The sequence below is a fragment of the Trifolium pratense genome, linkage group LG1, assembly GCF_020283565.1.
Source record: "Trifolium pratense cultivar HEN17-A07 linkage group LG1, ARS_RC_1.1, whole genome shotgun sequence".
Taxonomy (NCBI): Eukaryota; Viridiplantae; Streptophyta; class Magnoliopsida; order Fabales; family Fabaceae; genus Trifolium; species Trifolium pratense.
In genome coordinates, this window is record NC_060059.1 from 50261055 (window position 1) to 50282156 (window position 21102).

Consider the following 21102-nt stretch of genomic DNA (forward strand, 5'->3'; position numbering starts at 1 on the left):
TCCACAGTCCAGGTGGTGACATCGTTTCATTCTTCAATTGAGCAAGCTACATATATTGCAGGCTTCAAGAATATAAACCACGAAGGCACAAATAAGCAAGGAAGACTAATAAGATGAAAAAATGAAATTAGCCGAATATAATTACTCAATCTCTCATATTAAGGGAGAAAAGAACGTCCTTGTGGGGTAATATAATAAACTTAACTCATGTTTTGAAATTAAATCAAGAAAATTAACTACACTTAACTAAATTTCTTAAACACCATGTAAACAGTTTTTTTTTTTTTTTTTTCTAATACAGTATTTGTGACCGGAGGGAGTACCATTAAAAAAAACTAAAAAATTTAACAACAATAATATCAAAAAATAATAACCAATTTACACATTATACCCTTTTAAATAAAATCACATGGAATAGTTACAACTTACAAACAAGAAGAATTTAAGGATAAATTAACAAATTAATAAAAATAAGAGTACCTTATTAAACAAGAAACCAAATCCAAATAAATGACACAAACATAAATAGTTCTAGTACAATATTTTGTAAACACCTTTCTTCTCCAACTCACTATACACAGCATTCCAACCCGCTTGTGTTGGGTGCAACCGATCCCAAAAGAATGTTGATTCAGGATTTTCACAAACCAAATATTTCTTAACATTATTCTCATCTACACTTCCACAATTATACTCACTGCTTACTCCGAAGCAACATGGCTTCAAACGTTCCTTGATGTTATGGCTTGAAGGGTTATTCAACACTGTCCGAAAACCGTCGAAGAGGTCTAGAATTGTGAATGTGTTGTGATCATTGCTTTCTTGGTTCAACTTTGTCACAGATTGGTTCAATAGATTGTTGTGGAGTGTTACTAGGTCATTAAATGTACTATTGCAACTTTGGAATGATGTTTGAGCAGTGGCTAGAGGAAGACAACCGAGGGGTTGTAATGCACCTACAACAATTCTCTTAAATCCTATGCTTTGGAGATGAATCAAATCGGCAGTGGTTTGTTTAACTACTGAGGCAATGAATGATGGGAAACCCTGCATACATTCAATGAAATTAATTTGTATTGTTAATAACATTATTTTATAATATAAAATAATAGATGAAAAATGTGTTCAATTCTTTTTTTAGGATTTTCTTTTATTCAGTATTCTAGTGGCTAGACTCATACACTATAAATGTAAAGAAGCGGTGAGTTCAAACTTCTTAATAATTACCGATTGAATGACTCTTACGGGACGGAACCATTCTTAATATGACTTTTTGTTTTTTGATAATTTTCAAAATATCTCAATAAACTTAGATTGTTCGGACTAATTAAGGTTAATTTATTTTTCACATTTTTCATTTTTATTTCAATTAAAAAACATAAGAGGGTAAACTCTAATATGAACCACTTCATCAAGTGGTCCATCATGGTGGATCAGTCATGAATAACATTATAACAAATACAAATTTTACAAAATCTACCGTTTGATTAAAAGTTTATATCATATAGATTATCCATAGAAAAATTAAAAATCATTTGATATGTTATTGAGACCCATCAAGATTAATGATTTATTAAACTTTCAGTTTAACGGTAAATTTTGTAAAATTCGTATTCGATGGTTCACTTATCCACGATAAACCACATAAAAGAATAATGATCCAATATGTCTTTTACAACTTTCTTTGGGATGTTTACAATAATAATTCTAAATTTATTTAATTTTAACTTCTATTATCATAATATCATTAGATGTATATAATTTATTATTTAAATATAAAAAGTGTATATATAATATAATTACCGGGAGAGAGCCATTTGTGGCCAAGTAAAAATTGTAGTCATTTCCAGAAACAGAGACATAAGCAATAGATTTGGAGAGATCTGAGGGAGTGTAAACATTTTCTTGAATGAGCTGGTTGAAGGAATCAATTTGAGCGGTCATATTTGGGCCAGAAGTAGATGTATCAAATACACCTGTACCACCATATGCAAAGTTCATCCCATACTTTAAATAATGCTTAGGTACTATTTTCCTGAATTTGTAAGGGATTGGTGATCTCAATCCCAATGTTTTGGCTGCACAACAAATATGTAGCTTTATTAATTAGTTAATAGATAATGAAAAAGATGTAATCTATATACTACAATTAATACAGGGTCTTCTCTATCCTCACATAAATTGAGGGTAAATGTCATATGTTGATCTGACACCAATGAAATTCATCCACATGTATTTAAGTCAAACATAAATAATTTTTGACTACTTTTATTTTCAATTAATTATATTTTAGGTTACTAATTTTCTTTAATTATATTTTAGGCTATTTGTGTAAACGTACGCTTCACTTTACCATCCAATTTCATCACAGCGAGCTTCAGCCACCAAATTTTACGATCATCTTTCCTAATTCTCCAAATTACATAAACAACATAGACCCAAATCACTCCAACCCTAATCTCTCTGGAATCAAACTTTTAAATAAGGGAAAAAAATAGGAAAAAATACGCTAATAAACATAACATCTAAGAACTAGAAAATCACTAGTTTAAGAATCTTGAAGAAATATGGTAGATCGGTGGCGGATGCTACAGTAAAGATTGACATCGGATAACACAAAAGAGGAGGAGCCAGAGAATGCTAACATGACGGTGGTGGAGGTTGCGACGAAGATTGAAAGCTTTAAGAAGAAGAAACTTTTTTGAAGATAAGAAGAAAGTTTTTTTGACGCGAAGAAGAAAGTTGTTTGAGACCATAAAACAATTTGAAGAAGAAGCAAACAAATTAGAAGCAATTAGGACCAAACTGTAAATTCATAGAATATAATACTTAAAATATAATTAATTTAAAAATAAAAGTAGTCAAAATTACTTTGTGGTAAAAAATTACTTATGTTTGATTTAAATACATGTGGATGAATTTCGTTAGTGCCACATCAGCATTGGGCAACTATCCTCAATTTATGTGAGGGTTAATTAGAAAAAATAGTATTAATTAGTTAAGTGTAATTATCAGGAGAATGAGAACTTTTATAATATGAAATTTGATGGGAAGGTAAGTAAAGTTTGATCAAGAATTATCACATATATAAATTAAATTATTTTATGAGTCTTGCTATAACAAGTTAAGGAACTCAAATATGGAGAAATTACATTGAAAAAAGTAATATCATAACTTTTACAAAGTTGGATGCATGAATTTTTAGATGAATATGTTTCTATATTGAGTTTCTTAAGGGTACATGTTAAGTTTTCCCTTATTTTATTTTATTTCATGAAATAATTAAGTTGGTCGTCTTAATGGAATGAAATTTATATGTTTTTACACATATAAACTAAGGTTCTCATGTGTCAAAAAAAAAAAAAACTAAGCTTCTCATATGCACATTACCATGATGCTTTTGCTTGTAATTTAGGACAATGTTGCATCCATAATAACACATATTAAGTATAAACTATTAGGGCCCGTTTGGTGCACAGGATAAGAGACAGGATAGGATAACTGTATCATATCCTGCCGCAATCCAGTGTTTGGTGATACAGCAGGATATGATAAGTTAATCCTGAAGCTTATCCTATCTTGTCTCTCTAGTTATAATTCTTATCCTGAATTTGAGCTGGGTTACCAGCAGGATAGGATAAGAAAAAAAATTACTGATTTATTTTATAAAATATATTTTAAAATACATAAAATAAAATTAATAAAATATAAATAATAAAATATAAATAATAAAATAATTAATTTTTAAATATATATGATTTTCTCACAGGGGTAATTTTGTAATTTATATTTTCTAAAAAATCAAAATTTTACTAAAATTACAATATTTTAAAGTAAAATGATTATTAAAAAATTGACAAATAGGGATATTAATTTAAATTTTATAAAAAAATTAAATATAATTCTTTTGCAATAGTAATTTTATTATTTACGTATGAGATATATCATATATTTATTTGGCTTATTTAACATGTATATATTATTGAGTTATTTATTTGATCATGATTCATATAAAAAATTAAACTTGATTATTTTCTCATGATTTTTATTTTAAATTATATAAATTATTTGATTACTTATTTATATTTTTTATTTATAAAATTCAAAGTATTACAAAATAATTTTTAAAAAATAACAATTGTTTTACAAGAGTAATTTTGTCAATTAAATATGTTATATATCTTATCATATTATTATGAGCAAGTATGTATTAAAAACAAAATATAATAGTTATCATGTTTGTTATCCTGTGTGCACCAAACATAGGATATGATAACTGAGTATAACTGTTATCCTGTTGTTATCCTATCCTATCTTTATCCTGTTTTATATCCTATCATGTCACTATGTTATCCTGCGCACCAAACGGGCCCTTAATTATTTTATAATAAGGGTAGTTTACCAACAAAAAAAAGGATAGTAGTTAGCATATGATCGATTAACTATGGTTGACAATTTAATTAATTAAATTGTTTTCTAATCTCGTGGCAATAGAAAAAATACCACATAGGAGTAGCTTTCTATCTACTTCATTATTTTAAAAGTGTATGATCCTATTGTTAGATGTTACATTATTTAGTCATTAAACAAGAAAGAAGGCAGTGCTGGTGTTTCCATGTGATCAAAATGAGATGCGTTGTTATCATGTGATTTTCTGTTTTGAATTCTAAAATTATAAAACAAAACTTTTTCCCACTAGGAAATAAAAACAAAATATATGTGTTTATTTTATGACAAACACAAATCGTTAAACTAAAATTGAGTGCATGAAAACAAGACAACTCAAACATCACACATGATGCAGCATTTTACATGTGAAAAAAGAAACAACTGAATATATATAAAATACATTTACTATTTTAAAAAAATATACTAGTTATTATAATAATACATTATTATTATTATTATTATTATTATGTTCTCAAAATACATTATTATTATTATGGATAAAAGCACAAGAAACGTAAAGTGACAAGCCAGTGTATAAAAGAACCCCATCGATCCTCTCCAAAAATTATAAACAGCAAAGGTGTATAATATAATACTAGCAATTCAACTAAAGCATCTGAATTAATTCCAAACGCATCATTGTTCATATAAAAGCTAGAAAAGTAAAGATATAAATATAATTATAATAATTAAAAAACATGCACTTTGCAGTGTGTCAATATTATTAATTTAGAAATAGAAGGGTGTGTTAAGGCACATACCAATGAAGTCAGATAAAACTCTCCCATCGGAGAATCTTCCGGCCGGTTTTTGGGGAAAAGTTATGCCGTAAGGTTGTTTCCACGAACCAGCTTGACTTTTGGGGGTGTTGCCAGTATCAACATACGAGTCTCCAAAAATGAACAATTCTCTTGAAGGATGATGGAGATGGTGGCGACCGGCCTCAACTTGCAACCCCATTTGTCCTATTCCAATGAACAATTAAATGTAGGATTAGCTTAATTAAGCTCTTTTTATATTGAGTATTGATCCATCAATTAAGAAAAATCAATTAGAACATTTTATATTTATTGATTATTAGTAATCATCAACAATTCCGTGAAAACTTCAACACTAATGTAAAAGAAAATATTTATTAGTAGATTCATCGTTATGACGTTTTTTTAGCTAAGCTATAGTGACATTTTATAACTTCAATTTCATTTTAAGTTATAGTAGTAACATACTTAATTCTACTTTAAGTTTTTTGATAAAAATTGTATTAAAATTCCATTATCATATATAAGCTCATAAACATGTTTCGGTAAAAAGAAAATCATAAACATACCTGAGAGAAGTAAAAGGGAAACACATAAGAGGATGAAAAGTTGATTGTGTGAGTCCATGAATATGATTGCAAATAGACTCAGAGTTTTGAAAGGGAAAATATAATCAAATGAACAATCTAAATATTTATATATAGATGTTGAGAGAAACTATATGAAGAAAAGATGAAGGATTATTAGGTTTTATATAGTGAAAGTAGATAGACTTGGCCAATAGTTGGAATGTGAGAATTATGACACAAAATGGATTCAAGTTGTTGAATGCGTGAATAATGATTTGATTTTGTCTTTTGGCTGCGTAATGAAAACACGTTAGGGGGATGAAGACTCAAGTAAAATAACTAAAAGTGCTTTTCAAAAATATTAAATAAATTTGTTCATAAAAATATTAAATAAATAAAATAACTAAAAGTTGGTAAGCCGTCTAGTTTAGACCACGTTTCAGATGCACATTTTCAAAATGTTTTTTATTTTATTTTTTTATTGATTAAAATTTATATGAATTTTTATATGGGATCTACATTATTTGGTGAGATTTCTGAGAATTTTATTTAAAAAAGAAAAAAGAAAAAAAAAAAAGTGCGTTAAAAAATATGTTTTTTTAACAACAAATGTATTATTAACAATAATTAGTCTCTGCACAAGACGAACAGATGTCAAGAAAAATGAAACTACAAAACAAAGGCGCCGTATATATGAGAAATGAAAAAGCTAAAAATAGTAGAGGTTCAATTAAAAAATATGTTTAAGTAATCTCTTAAGTTTTTTTTCTTTTACTTATTTGACAGAACTACAGAAGTAGTCTCCTAAGATGTGTGTCGTTAAGCATGTACTAAAGGTACAATTTTTAATCTGCTTGAAAAAAAAAACTTGTTTAAACCTAACTCATCTTAATTAGGGAGGCTGTTTTGATTTATAAATGATCAATTGCCATAATGAGAATGTAATTCTACGTTGAACTCTTTTTTTTTTAGTATTTAAAATTATTAGAAATTTTAAAGACAATTGATATATAATAATTTTTGAAAGTCAAAGATGATGATCCTTCTTATCTTTATGAATAAATAGGGATTTGTTTAATGCCAATTTTAATACGAAATACAAGATTGACTCAGACTATTTCGAAGCCATGCTTAAAAAAATTATTTATTTTTTATTTTTTAGAAAAAATCATCCTCTATTTCAATCGTAAATAATATAACAAAATACAAAAATAATTATCAAGAATCATTTTTCTTGATGGTGTTTCTACAATAAATTCGAAACAATGGTTGTAGAGAAGCAACAAATCGTCAAAAACCAATCTACAACTAAAAGCGGATCTTCATGCATAATTATTGCACAAGTGTTTTGTTCCATTACTCGATTTTCCACGAAGAAACAAGTTTCATGACTGTTTCCTTTGATTTATAACCCATGAATTTAAGCCTTTGTATATTGATTTTCCCTTATTCTTCATTCTTCATTAAGATAAGCCTCCCATTTTCATAAAACAAGTCTTAATTATCTTCACTTCTATAAAGCAAGTCTTGATTACTAAGTCATCATAAAATGCATCAAAAACTCTCATTTCTTCACATTCCAAACACTAAGTCCTACAAATGCAAAATTAAGAGAAAGTAGTACTAAAAACTTCTTGGAAACTTAACCAAATATCATGATTTATTTAAATATGTTAAGAAAGCAGTTAATTCATCTTGAAGTTTGTTTTGTTTGATCCTAGGTAGTTAGTTGGTTAGTCTAACTACCAAAAGTTGTTAGGAATTAGTTAGGCCAAGGTAGTTACTTGTAGCTTAAGTAACAAGTATAAATACACCTTAGTGTATCAATTGTAATCATAACCTTTTTTTGGCCCATTAAGGATGAATAAAATTTCTATTTTTCTCTAAGCTTTCATAATCAGTTTTCACCAAAATCATCAAGAAACGTTTTCATCTTGTTAAACACAGTTTTTGCAAAACTGTGTGTGTGCTCAAGCTCAAGCCTTCCTCGCCTATGAGCTTGCCTGCAACCATCCTCTGAAGTGCTACAGAGTCAGAGGCATCACAACCTCTGAACCGTGCATCCTCTGAACCAGCCAAACTCTTGCTTCTGCTGCGCCAATGTGATGAATAGGAGTCCTACACTCAGTGTGAAAGATATGACACCAGAGGAAGCATGGAGTGGGAGGAAACCATCTGTGAATCACTTTAAAGTGATTCACAGATGGTTTCCTCCCACTCCATGCTTCCTCTGGTGTCATATCTTTCACACTGAGTGAAGGACTCCTATTCATCACATATGTTGCCCATTTCACTGCCTCAGGCCAGAATCTTTTAGGCACATTCTTTGCATGAATCATACTTCTTACAATGTTCAATAATGTTCTAAGTGGAGAAACACAAAGTGAGCTGTGTAGATTGATTTCTTGAAAATTCAAGATGAACACCCAAGGTTTTGGTACAAACATTCTGATTCTTGATGGAAAGAATTGGGATAGATGGAGTGCAGTGATGAAGTCCTTATTTGGAGCACAAGAGTGTCTTGAGGTAGTGGTGAATGGATACGACGAGTTGGGAGCAAATCCAACCAATGATCAGAGAAATACCTACAAAGAAAACAAGAAAAAAAGACTGCAAGGCTTTGTTCTATATCCAGCAGAATTGTGATGCACAACATTTTGAAAAGATTTCAAAATCAACTAAGTCCAAAGAAGCTTGGGATATACTCGAGGGTTACCATGATGGTGGAACCAAGGTCAAGAAGGTGAAATTGCAGGCCTTTAGGAGGCAATATGAGTCTATGGTGATGGAAGAGGATCAAAAAGTAAGTGATTTCTTCTCAAAACTTCTTGCACTTGTACATCAAATGCAAAACTGTGGAGAGACTGTCACTGATGAAATGGTAGTAGAGAAAGTGCTTAGATCCTTAACTCCAAACTTTGATAATGTGGTAATAGCTATAGAGTATGTGAAAGATACAGCTACTATGAAAATTGAAGAATTACAAAGTGCTTTGGAAGCACATGAGATTAAAGTTCTCAGTAGAGGTTCAGAAAAGAAAGAACAACAAGCCTTGCAAGCTCAAACCAACAAGAAAGAAGATAATGGCAAGAACTACAAAAAGAAAGGCAAAGATAAACCAAAGTGGCTTAAAGATCAGAGTTCAAAAACTGATGACAAAGCTGAATCCTCTAAAGGAGGAGGTTTTGCCAAAGGTAAAAACAAAAAGAAGAACTTTGATAAAAGCAAGGTGAAATGCTACAATTGTGAGAAGCTTGGCCATTTTGCAGATGAGTGTTGGTACAAGAAAGATCAACAAGAGGCTAATGTTGCAGAAGAAAGTGATGTAAAGTCAGTCTTGATGATGGCTACTATAGGGGATGAGTGTGAGAAGAATGAAGAATGGTTTCTTGATTCAGGATGTTCAAATCATATGACACCTCATAGAGAATGGTTAACCAATTTTGATGCAAGCAAAAAGTCTAGTATAAAACTAGCAGATGGGAGAAAACTTGCTGCTGAAGGTATTGGTAACATAGTGATCAAAAGTAAGAAGGGAGGTAAAGTGATCATCTCTGAAGTGTTATTTGTCCCTAGTATGAATTGCAATTTGCTCAGTTTAGGTCAATTGGTGCAAAGAGGGTTCTCTGTAAGTATGGAGGATAATGCACTGAAGCTGTTTGACAAAATGAAGAACTTGATCTTGATGTGCAGCTTGTCAAACAACAGAACCTACAAGTGTAGAATCTCAAGTGTAGATATGATGTGCATGTCTACCACAGTGATTGATGAGGTTGAAGCACTTTGGCACAAAAGGTATGGACACTTGAACTATAGAAGCCTCAGTGATTTAAATTCTAAGGAATTGGTGTATGGCCTGCCTAAGTTTAAGACTAAGAAGTCCATATGTGAGATATGTGTGAAGAGTAAGCACAGTAGAAAACCTTTTGTAGCTGAAATGCCCAAGAGAGCTAGTGGTGTATTGCAAGTGATTCATAGTGACATCTGTGGTCCATTTGAAGCTGCATCATTAGGGGGAAGCAAGTATTTCATCACATTTGTTGATGAATACAGCAGAATGATCTGGTTATACACTTTGAAGCTAAAGAGTGAAGCTTTAGAAGTATTCAAGAAGTTTAAAGTCTTAATTGAAAAGGAAAGTGAGAAAGCAATTAAGATTCTGAGAACAGATGGTGGTGGAGAGTATACCTCAAGAGAGTTTGAGAACTTCTGTACTAATCAAGGCATTACACATGAAGTTACTGCTCCATACACACCACAGCACAATGGACTAGCTGAAAGAAGAAACAGAACATTGTTAGATATGGCAAGAAGCATGATTAAGCAGAAGAATTTGCCACACATGTTCTGGGGTGAAGCAGTACTTACTGCAGCCTACATTCTGAACAAATGTCCAACTAAGAAACTGAAAGTTGTGCCAGAGGAAGCTTGGTGTGGGAGGAAGCCAAGTGTGAAACACCTCAAGGTTTTTGGCTCATTATGCTATAAACATGTACCAGATGCTAGAAGAACCAAACTTGAGGATAAAAGTGAAATAATGATACTCATAGGATATCATCCAACTGGTGCCTACAAGCTATACAATCCAGTCACTCAGAAGGTTCACATTAGCAGAGATGTAATTGTGAATGAAGAAGAGAAATGGAAATGGGAGAAGGAACCAGTGTACAATAGTGAAGTGCAGTCAACTTTCATCTATCCAAGTTCAAGTGATGAATCTGATGGAGATGATGAAGGTGAACCTGCTGTTGAAACTATTCAGAATCAAGGTACTGATAGTGATGGTAATATGAATTTATCAAGTGATGATGATGATAGAATTCATATGATTGCAAGGACTCAAAGAACCAAACGTGTACCAGCTAGATTGAATGATTGTGAAGTTACTCAAGACAATGCAGTGAATGATGAGGGTGATCTCATTCACTTTGCATTACTAGCTGATTCTGAACCTTTGAACTACAGAGATGCTTTGAAAAGTAATGTGTGGAAGAGGGCAATGGAAGAAGAGCTGAAGTCAATTGAGAAAAATCAGACTTGGAAGCTAGTTGACTTGCCAGACAAGAAAAAGAAAATTGATGTGAAATGGGTGTTCAAAGTGAAATTGAACCCTGATGGCACAGTTTCAAAGCATAAAGCAAGGTTAGTTGCTAGAGGATTCTTACAGAAACATGGAATTGACTACAATGAAGTGTTTGCACCAGTTGCTAGAATAGAGACTGTGAGGTTGGTTGTAGCATTGGCCTGTAAGAACAAATGGAGCCTGTACCATCTGGATGTGAAATCAGCATTTCTGAATGGTCCACTTGATGAGGAAGTGTATGTGTCACAGCCTCCGGGTTTTGAAATAAAAGGAAAAGAATCAATGGTGTATAAGCTGTATAAGGCACTATATGGCTTGAAACAGGCTCCTAGAGCATGGAACAAAAGGATTGATGACTTTCTGATTCAGATAGGGTTTAAAAAGTGTGCTGCTGAGTTTGGTGTATATGTACATTGCCCTAAAGATGAAGATATAGTCATAATCTGCTTGTATGTTGATGACTTGCTCATAACTGGAAGTAGAATTGCAGAAATTGCAAAAGTGAAAGACAAGCTCAAAAGTGAATTTGAAATGTCTGATCTTGGTGAACTTTCATTCTTTCTAGGAATGGAATTTATGAGAAGAGGAGATGGTATAGTAATGCACCAACAGAAGTATATTGGTGAATTGCTTGAAAAATTTGAAATGGAAAGCTGCAATCCATTATCAAATCCATCAGAAACAAATACAAAAATTGATGAGTGCTCAGATGAAGAGAAGGTTGATCCAACTGTGTTCAGACAAATAGTTGGCTCATTGAGGTATGTGTGCAACAGTAGGCCTGATATATGCTATGCTGTGAGTGTTATCAGCAGATTTATGCATGATCCAAGGAAGTCACACATGATAGCTGCTAAGAGAATCCTCAGATATCTCAAAGGTACTTTGGAAATTGGTTTGCTATTCCCTATTGGTACAAACAGTGCAGGGAGTACTTTGATAGGGTATTCTGATAGTGATTGGTGTGGAGACATAACTGATAGGAGGAGCACATCAGGGTATGTTTTCAAGTTCAACAATGCTGCAATCTCTTGGTGTACAAAGAAACAAGCTGTGACTGCTCTCTCATCTTGTGAAGCTGAGTATATAGCAGGCACCTTTGCAGCATGTCAAGCAATTTGGTTAAATTCAGTGATGATAGAAATCAAGTGTGAACCAGTGAAGCCTCTAATTCTAAGGATTGATAACAAGTCTGCTATAAGTCTTGCTAAAAATCCAATTTCACATGGCAGGAGCAAGCACATTGCTACCAGATTTCATTTCATTAGGGAACAAGTGACAAATGGAATGATTGAAGTACAGTATTGTCCAACTGAAGTACAGCTTGCAGATGGCTTTACTAAGGCTGTGAAGCTTGACAGGTTTGAGTTTTTGAGGAGGAGCTTAGGACTGGTTGTTTGCAATTCAAGCATGAATTAAGGAGGAGTGTTAAGAAAGCAGTTAATTCATCTTGAAGTTTGTTTTGTTTGATCCTAGGTAGTTAGTTGGTTAGTCTAACTACCAAAAGTTGTTAGGAATTAGTTAGGCCAAGGTAGTTACTTGTAGCTTAAGTAACAAGTATAAATACACCTTAGTGTATCAATTGTAATCATAACCTTTTTTTGGCCCATTAAGGATGAATAAAATTTCTATTTTTCTCTAAGCTTTCATAATCAGTTTTCACCAAAATCATCAAGAAACGTTTTCATCTTGTTAAACACAGTTTTTGCAAAACTGTGTGTGTGCTCAAGCTCAAGCCTTCCTCGCCTATGAGCTTGCCTGCAACCATCCTCTGAAGTGCTACAGAGTCAGAGGCATCACAACCTCTGAACCGTGCATCCTCTGAACCAGCCAAACTCTTGCTTCTGCTGCGCCAACAAAATAAAGTACTACTAGATAATACCATGCGACATTATATTTCAAGAGTCTTGCTAAATGGTGCCCCCGGGGCACTCTTTAAGCATTCCCTTTAAAGAAATAATTATTCCAAAAAGTGAAACATTTCGATTTCCAATGCGTTGACTTCACACATTTCTATAAAATTTTAACAAAAACTTACTATTTAAGATGTTTAAAGAGTGCCCCGGGGACACTGTTTAGCATTTTCCATATTTCAATAGCAATAATTTTATTAATTTTATTACATTGAACAATGTTTGTTTATTATAGAGAGAAGTGAAAATAATTCTCTAGAATTAATATATAATACATTATATATATAGATTAAAGGATATAAGCAGAAAGAGTAAAACAATGTTACACAAACAACAAATAATATTTCATCTTTCTGCCACATCACCTCACTCATGTATGGTTATTTTGAAACTACTTATATGACATGGAAGAGTGGTGATTTTTCATTGGAGGTCTGTGTAAACTTTCATTACACTGACTGATTACTATCCTTTAAACTCTTATATATAAACTCTTATATATAAAGAGTTTAATTATTGTGCACTGTTAGTGTAAAGATTCTTTACACGTGCATCCAATGATCTGTTATCATATCATTTAATGAACGTGACATATAATGTATTTTAAAATATTATACATGATGTGTTGGTATAATATTGGACGCACGTGTAAAATAATTTTATACTAACGATGCATATAAATTAAATTCATATATAAATATATGTTTGCGTTGATCGGATTCGGATTCGCAGTGCTTGAAAATCCAATCCGCGCCTGTCCATCTCAATCCATTCAAATCCAATTTTCTTCATCCATTTAACCCGTGACCCGACCTACTATCACCTAATATTTAGTTTTTTTACCGGTTTCATCGGATTCGAATCGGTTCGAGAAATCTTATCCACTCCTAGCAATATATCTATTTCTTTGTTGACAGAATCATACAGTATACACGTATAATTTAGTTCACCTACTAAGTCGGGAAGACTTTTTTTTATTCTTTATGTCAATTTAAAAATAAAAAAAAAATCCGAATCATACGACTTATTCCATCTGGTCAACATACGCTACACCACTTGCAATTTGGATCAATCTATAAAGTTTGGAAAAAACATACATGTATTTTCAGGATCAATGAAAGAAAGTCAATTGATTAAAAAAATTACAATTAGGAATATGGCTCCGGCGGCTAATATACTTGTTTGTAGAGACATGATGATTATTAAAAAAAAAATGGATAAGAAAGATCGGGTATACGGGTTGGCTCGTCCAATTTAAATCGTCCCACATTTTAAACGAATCGGATTAAATCATCAATAAATAAAAACAAGTTATAATATGTAGGTTGCATTAGTTCACAGGTTAAATTGTTAACCTGCAGACTATTACAAAATATATAATTATAAAAATATTGAAATTATAAAAATTCTTCTTTTTATAAAACTAAAAAAAACAATTGTTAATATTTTTTTTATTATTAGTATTGTTAATATTTTTCTGTTATAACATATAAATTGTAATAACAATTAAAAAACCCACAATTTAACTTTAGGGTAACGCATGATATATACAAGAACTGTGGTTTGAATTCTGGACACTCCATTTATTCAAGTTAAAGGTGAAATTTCTAGCCACTAAACTACCTGACAAAAAAAATATCGAGAATACAATAACAATATAAAAAGTTGTATTTAAATTCTTTTTTTGACGAGGTATTTAAATTCTTAATCAATCAAACTTAACCCATTCTTCACTTTATATTATATAGACAAAGTGTACACAGTAATTTGTGAGTTGAATTTTGGAGAGCTTAGTGGACTTCTATTTTTTGATAGAGAGAGCTTAGTGGACTTTGAAGGGTTAAATCTAAATTTAATATATATATTTTAATATTTTTGACATATAAATTATAATATCTCATGCATGGTATTCTTTTAATTTTATTAAAACTAGTGGCAAGACGAACATGTTTGGTGACCGTCTATGTGATCCGCGATTTTATAAAAATAAAAACGTGTTAAAAAATATGAATGGTTTGATGAAAACAAAAAAATATAAAAGTTATTTTATATTTGAGAAAAGAAGTTATTAAAATAGAAGTTAAGAATAGTGTCAGAAAATGTAGAAGTTAGGAAGAGTTTAAAAAAAAACAGTTAAAGAATATTGTGGGAATTAAGAAAAAGCTAAGCCCCTTTGTAGTAAGCATAGATATATCAAAATATAGACATAGCTGTCTAAAACTTTCCAAAAACAGTCAAATTATCCGGCTTCCAAACATAAGCAATTTACATGATGAATATTCAAATTATCCATATTAAAATTGAAAAACATAGTCCTTAATATTAGATTGAAATTTAAACATATTTATGAAACAACAATAAAAGGGTTAATCTTGATAACAAGGCCAGGGAAAACATCATCAGGATCATGAATATGTGGATTCTCTTCAACAATATAAGGATCACCACATTTTTCACTTATTGTTTGAAGTGTCTCTCCCTCACCAACAACATATATTTCATCACAAACTTTGTTGTACATGTTGTTGTTCACATTAATATTACTGCTAAAATCATTCTCCAGCAGCATATTCTGAATTTGAAGATTGAATTCATCATTTGTGCCTGATTCACATATACTTAACACAAACATTAGTGCCACAAATAGAGCACAGTTCCATGAAATCTTCTCTGCCATTGCTGTTGATGAACTCCCACAAGCCATTTGTGATCAATATTGTACAAATTTCTTGTTTAATATGATAATGTCATATGTTTTTGTTGGTAAAATGTTATATGTTTGGTTTTATAGATAAAATGAGAAAGGGGTTTATGTGGCAGGTTGTTGGAGTGGGTATAGTTTTTTCTATGTGGAAGTTGAAATGGGAAAGAGTTGGTTTAACTGCTTTATTAATGAGAATGGTTTTTGGTTTTGACTCACTTTTTTTGGGATTAGACTTTTCTTTGAGATATAAATAGGGCTTTCAAAGCGATGGAAATTAAGAATTTCAAATTTCGCATTGGTGGATAAGGAAAACTAATTTTCTGTTTATTTTATGAAAATATTTTTTATTTCAATTTTTTTTTAAAAAAATTATTTTTATTTAGAGTAAATGAAACTTCCTTTTCATAAAAGAAGTTTGAATTACACTTTCCTTTGATTTTATCTTCATGTAATATATGTTGGTTGAAATTTTAGTATTTACAAATTATTTGAGTGTAGCGCTACAAAAGGGTGATCAAGATCTTATTAATGTTGTGTCACTTGTCAATGCTACCAAACAAGTTTTACAAGAACTGACGGATGAGTGATGGGAAGAACTTATATCAAAGGTTTTGAAAATTTGCAATAAGCATGATATTGATGTGTCTGGATGCACCAAATGTGGAAGGGAAGAATCCTAGGCAATCTACAACTTCTAGTGTTTATAATTTGCATGATTATAAACATGATTGTTTGTTTAGTGTTTTAGAATTGTAGTTGCACGAGCTCAATGCTGGGTTTGATGAAGAGAATACTGAACTTTTACAATGTGTTTCATGTTTGAGTCCCTCATCGTCATTTGCAACTTTTGTTGTCAAAAAATTGTTGACGATGTAAAAGATGTTCGATCTGACCCAAATTTTGCAAAGTTCAAAAGACTTTCAGATCTTTGTGCAAAACTTATGGAAACAAATAAGTGCAACATATTTGATGAATAAAAAAAATGACCGTTTTGTAACTTTTATAGAAAGATATGTTCTTGAAACAATTGACAATCATATTATTTTAGCTCATTTTCAAGAAATGTATAGTAGACAATTTTTGTTGTAAATGTATTGCACTTAACAATATTACGACTATGGGCCGTTTCAGAAAACAAAATGGCAACAATTTGTAAACGGATTGTAGAACTCTGTAAACTTTTATGCAAGGATAAATGCCATATTGATCCAAATTTGTTGTGATACACATTATTTGGTCAAGTATTTTATAACATTGGTTATGTCCAATAATATCCAATATCATGAATCTTACGTAGATTGAGTTGAAATTGAACATGGAACTTCAATACAGTATATAAAGAGAAAGTGAGATTAAGAGAGGTAGAAAGGATGGAGAGAGATAACAATGTAAAAGACATAGAAAGGATCAAGAGAGTGTAATATCCAAGGGCTTGCTGATGATGTTGAAACATATTGCTTAATTTACAGCAACAGCATTTGTGTGTATATATATATATATTTCAAGATACTGTTTGCATCTAAATTGAGATGTCAGTTACAAAATGACCCGGCCTGCTTGATCAGTGACTTTCATACGATTATCAATCCCAAAAAATGTGAAGCCGTAGAAGCCAAAGTGATCCTTGTCTTTTTCATTGGAATGTCGTTTCCCCTTATCTGGTTTTCTGCAATGATTCAAAATTCAGACTATTTCTCATATTCTGCTAAATGCTCGAAACAGCCTGAAAAAACCCAGATCGTCCTAAGAATAACAGTAACAGACAGGCACAAAATCACCACCACCACCACTAATGCACACGAGTAAAAAAAAAGATATAAATGAATAAAAATAGAAACATTGAAAGAAAATGCTGAAAAGCTGAATAACTTTAAAAGATGAACTCCTAGGGTGTGTTTGGTAACACAAAAAAAAGCTAGCTTATAGCTTATTATATGAGCTTATAAGCTTGTTTCAAAAAATTAGAGGTGTTTGGTAAGAAACTTTTTTTACTAGCTTATAGCTTTTTTCCATATGCTATTTCAAGTAGCATTTGAGCTTATAGTTTATAGCTTTTACAATTTATTCCATTTTTACCCTTTAATTTAATAACTACTCACTCTAAAAAAGAAACTACCCGCTATCAATTATGTCATTTTATATTTATTAACCACTTTAAAAACTAATTTTACCAAACACTTTAGGCTCTGTTTGGTAAAAATAAGCTATACGCTAGCTGATAGCTGAAAAGTTAGTTGATGGCCGATAGCTTATAGCTGAAAAGCTAGTAGAATAAAATTAAAGTGTTTGACAAATTTATAGCTGTTGTAACTACAAAATGACATAAAAGTACATGGTTAGTGGGTATGGTTAGTGGATAGTTATTATATTTTAAAAATAAAATAAAGAAATAATAAATAAAAATAATAAGGGTAAAAATGGAAAAAATGTAAAAAGCTATAAGCTATAAGCTCATACGCTACTTGAAGTAGCATCTCAAAAAACACTATAAGCTGGTTAGAGAAGCTTGTTACCAAACACTTCACATTTTTATCAAACAAGCTTATAAGCTAGTCCAATAAGCTATAAGCTAGCTTATTGGACTTACCAAACGGTGCCTTAATTTCAATTAGCTAGCTTTTCAGCTATCAGCTATCAGCTATCACCTAGCTTATAGCTTATTTTTACCAAACAGACCCCTAGTCCTATGTCCTATCCTAACAACCCTCCAAGATTAAAAAATTTAGCATAAAAAACAGTAAACACTAAACAGTACCAATCCGAGTCTATGGTTACAACATTACAAAAACATGCATGACATGCAAATAAAAATGCTTTGTCAGGATTGATGCCAACATGTTCAGAGAAATTGTACAACTGTCACTCTGGAATCAGGATTCAGGATCAAAGAAATCCAGACAAGACTTCATGCCAGTTTATGTGCCAAGTGAAAGTGTGATGAAATCCCTTTAATGCATTTCATTTCAAGGTTTGCAGTTCATGTGGGCTGATGACATGTATGTTTACAATGCAATTGCAAACAGGAATACCTGTGTGATTTATTGCAAGTTTCGATTACCTTCACCAAAGCAGTTCCTCCACATTGATGTATAAAGCGCAAACACAGCCATGCATCTTATGAATTTTTAAGGTTGGGAGAGCCAATGACATTGAAAGGTATCTTTGCTTGATTGCCCTTTGCACTACCAGAAGCCTGACCAGCAGAACCCCTAGTATGTGCAGCCTCAGTTGCTACCATTGATTTCTTTATCTGCCAACAATATAACCAAACCAAGATAAACAAATGATAATAATCCCCATGATAATAATAACAAAAATAAAACTGCATACTAACCAAACAATGGTTTATATATTAACACAGACACAGCAAGGGTAGCACAGGAAGTGTGCCAGCAGTATGTGTTCATGCTGGTAGACCTAAAAGATATACTATAATTGAATAAGGCAGAGAAAGGATACAGAAACTTACAGCCGCTAGGCGCTCCTTGTGAATATCACTTGAAATCTGCAAAACCATCACAAAGTACAAGCCAAAGAATATGAAATTCAAAAGAAAATAAACCAATTGATTGAAACTTAAACATAAAATGTAACAAAGATTGATAATTCTTACCGGTTTTCTGTAGTTTTTAATCTCATCACCACCAAAACCAGGAAGTGTTATATTCCAATTTTTCTCTAAAAATACGTAGATATAAAAACTGTGAATATGGTGACAATGAAATCAGAACACAGACATTTTTAAGTAACTAACCGAGATGTAAAAGTATGTCCTTGGCTTCCAAAGTTGTAGATTTCCTATGCTTGGCTAGTGAGCAACCAGACCTAATTATCTATCGAAAAAGAAAGAAAATGAAGATCAGAGGATTATTATCTGAAAAAGAAAGGAAAAAACGAGTGTTTGTGAGCTCGTTCATTTTTATACAAACCAAATATTACAAAAGAAAATAGTTTGGAAAGAAGAAATCATAGAACATTTAAAGAAACAGACACCGATTACTTGGGGCTAACAATCAAACACAGATGAAAATCAAACGATTAATAATTTTTAAAGATCAATAGTGTTTAAACAAAGGGTGTTGCTAACAAGTGCCCATAGGATACTTGTTAAGAGAATTAAAAAATAGAAGTTTTGGGTTGAAAATAACAATTTTTAAACTTTAAAGGAATTCAACACACCAATTCCAATACAATATTTCAGTATTTGGTTCATTAACATGAGCATGCACTCTTTAACAATTGCATTAAACAGATAATAATTTGAGGGGAAAAAACAAATGAAGTTTAAAATTTTAAATTCAGATATTTATATATCAAAATTCGTTCCTACTTAATTTATAGGCTCCTTCTAACATATGCACAAGTGAGATAAGTGTTGTATGGTGCACAACCTTTTTCATACATTTTTTCACCATTAGATAGTCTCTACATATTTAATAGTACACCCAGCACAGCAGATCTTTTCCCCGTCTCCCTCTTGCTTTCTCTCCACTGTCACTCTAGATTTACTATGCTTGACAAACTTTTTGCTGTGACTCCTGAGAGCAAAATAGAGGGGCTGTCAACGCCGGTGACACATTGTTGTAGGTAGAGGCCACCAGCAGCAATGGGTAAGAAGTCCCATAAACGTGTGACAGTGGTAGATACTCAGGCGTGGAGTGCAATTGTAGCGACGAACCACGTTGGAGGCTGCTGACTTGCGGTGGTGGGGTAAACAGTGCAGTGATAGGGCTCCAGCCCTGTGCTGTGCTGATGTGGACCAGGTGGGTGACAGTGGCTTGGAGAAGGCGCCGGTCAATGGTACAACACGGTAATGACGTGGGTGCTTTTGGAAACTCACGGAGACTGTGGCGGTGATTCCCACTCTATTTCTTCACTGTATTTTCACTCTTTTATTCCATATTTTGTTTAATTGATTCTGAAGTTGTTTGCTTTGTCTCTGGTGTTTTTTAGATAATATGGCTTATGGAGGAATTATGGAAAAAAGTGGTGAAAATAGCCTCAACAAAAGTTCCCTACATTTTTCTCTCTTCTGTTTCTCTATACTTCTTCTCCACTTTCTTATATGTACCTCTCTTGCTCCCTTTTTCTTTCCTTGTTCTAGTTGTTAGACATGACGGGGGAGCTGCAGACAAAGTAAACGGGAGGTAGAGGGACAAAGATTTGGTGTTGAGGACTTATTTACTGTAAAATTTGGTGGATTTTTTTATCTAATGATAAAAAAAAGTTATGCAAAATACACTACTTTCCTTGTGCACAGTAGAATTTGCCTAATTTATATATGTTGAGTGACAGGATCTTAACCACACTAATATTCTTTAAAATTGTTAAAACAAAAATATATTAGTAATGAAAATTAATGTGTAATCTCATAGCACCAATGTACAAGCAGTAGGGGAATTTTTTTTTTTTTAAAAAAAAAAAGACAACAACAAACAAAAACATGTATGTGATAGAAACAAAACAAAAAAACACTGCGCACATTATTTTGCAGGGACATGTTTGAAAACAAAAACCAGTACAAAACACTGCATTTAAAAATTATCTAGGAATAGAATAGTAACTTGTTTCAAAATAATAAAAGAGGAAAGCTTGAGGAGTAAAATTCAAAATAAAATAATAGAAA

At 31.9% G+C, this 21102-nt stretch overlaps 3 protein-coding genes across 10 annotated transcripts in view; all 3 read right to left on the bottom strand.

Annotated features, from left to right (window-relative positions):
• Positions 1 to 358: 358 nt before the first annotated feature.
• Positions 359 to 6069, bottom strand: LOC123903216 (GDSL esterase/lipase At5g03610-like). Of its 2 annotated transcripts, none has more exons than XM_045953143.1 (4): positions 5777 to 6069; positions 5211 to 5414; positions 1804 to 2078; positions 359 to 1047 (listed from the first exon to the last, which is right to left on the bottom strand). In XM_045953143.1, exons 1-4 carry the CDS (start codon positions 5832 to 5834, stop codon positions 532 to 534), a joined length of 1053 nt encoding a protein of 350 aa, XP_045809099.1. In that variant the 5' UTR covers positions 5835 to 6069; the 3' UTR covers positions 359 to 531. The 2 variants fall into 2 exon arrangements, with proteins under 2 accessions (XP_045809099.1, XP_045809100.1); XM_045953144.1 differs by having other exon boundaries at positions 1804 to 1976; positions 5777 to 6056.
• Positions 6070 to 14995: 8926 nt separating this feature from the next.
• On the bottom strand, positions 14996 to 15603 carry LOC123903217. Its single transcript, XM_045953146.1, has one exon. The coding sequence runs from the start codon at positions 15474 to 15476 to the stop codon at positions 15117 to 15119; it is 360 nt and encodes a 119-aa protein (XP_045809102.1). The 5' UTR covers positions 15477 to 15603; the 3' UTR covers positions 14996 to 15116.
• A 1262-nt stretch (positions 15604 to 16865) lies between these two features.
• LOC123903218 (transcription initiation factor TFIID subunit 12) overlaps positions 16866 to 21102 on the bottom strand; it is an 8602-nt gene continuing 4365 nt past the window's right edge. The window contains exons 5-9 of one of the 7 annotated variants that reach the window (XM_045953153.1): positions 19231 to 19309; positions 19090 to 19154; positions 18946 to 18981; positions 18506 to 18726; positions 16866 to 17199 (exon numbers count right to left, since the gene is read on the bottom strand). In XM_045953153.1, the coding sequence (XP_045809109.1) occupies positions 18592 to 18726; positions 18946 to 18981; positions 19090 to 19154; positions 19231 to 19309 (315 nt within the window). In that variant the 3' untranslated portion in view covers positions 16866 to 17199; positions 18506 to 18591. Of the gene's footprint in view, positions 17220 to 18505; positions 18727 to 18945; positions 19155 to 19230; positions 19310 to 21102 lie in introns of all 7 variants that reach the window. The other 6 variants (XM_045953149.1, XM_045953150.1, XM_045953151.1 and 3 more) reach the window with 6 other exon arrangements.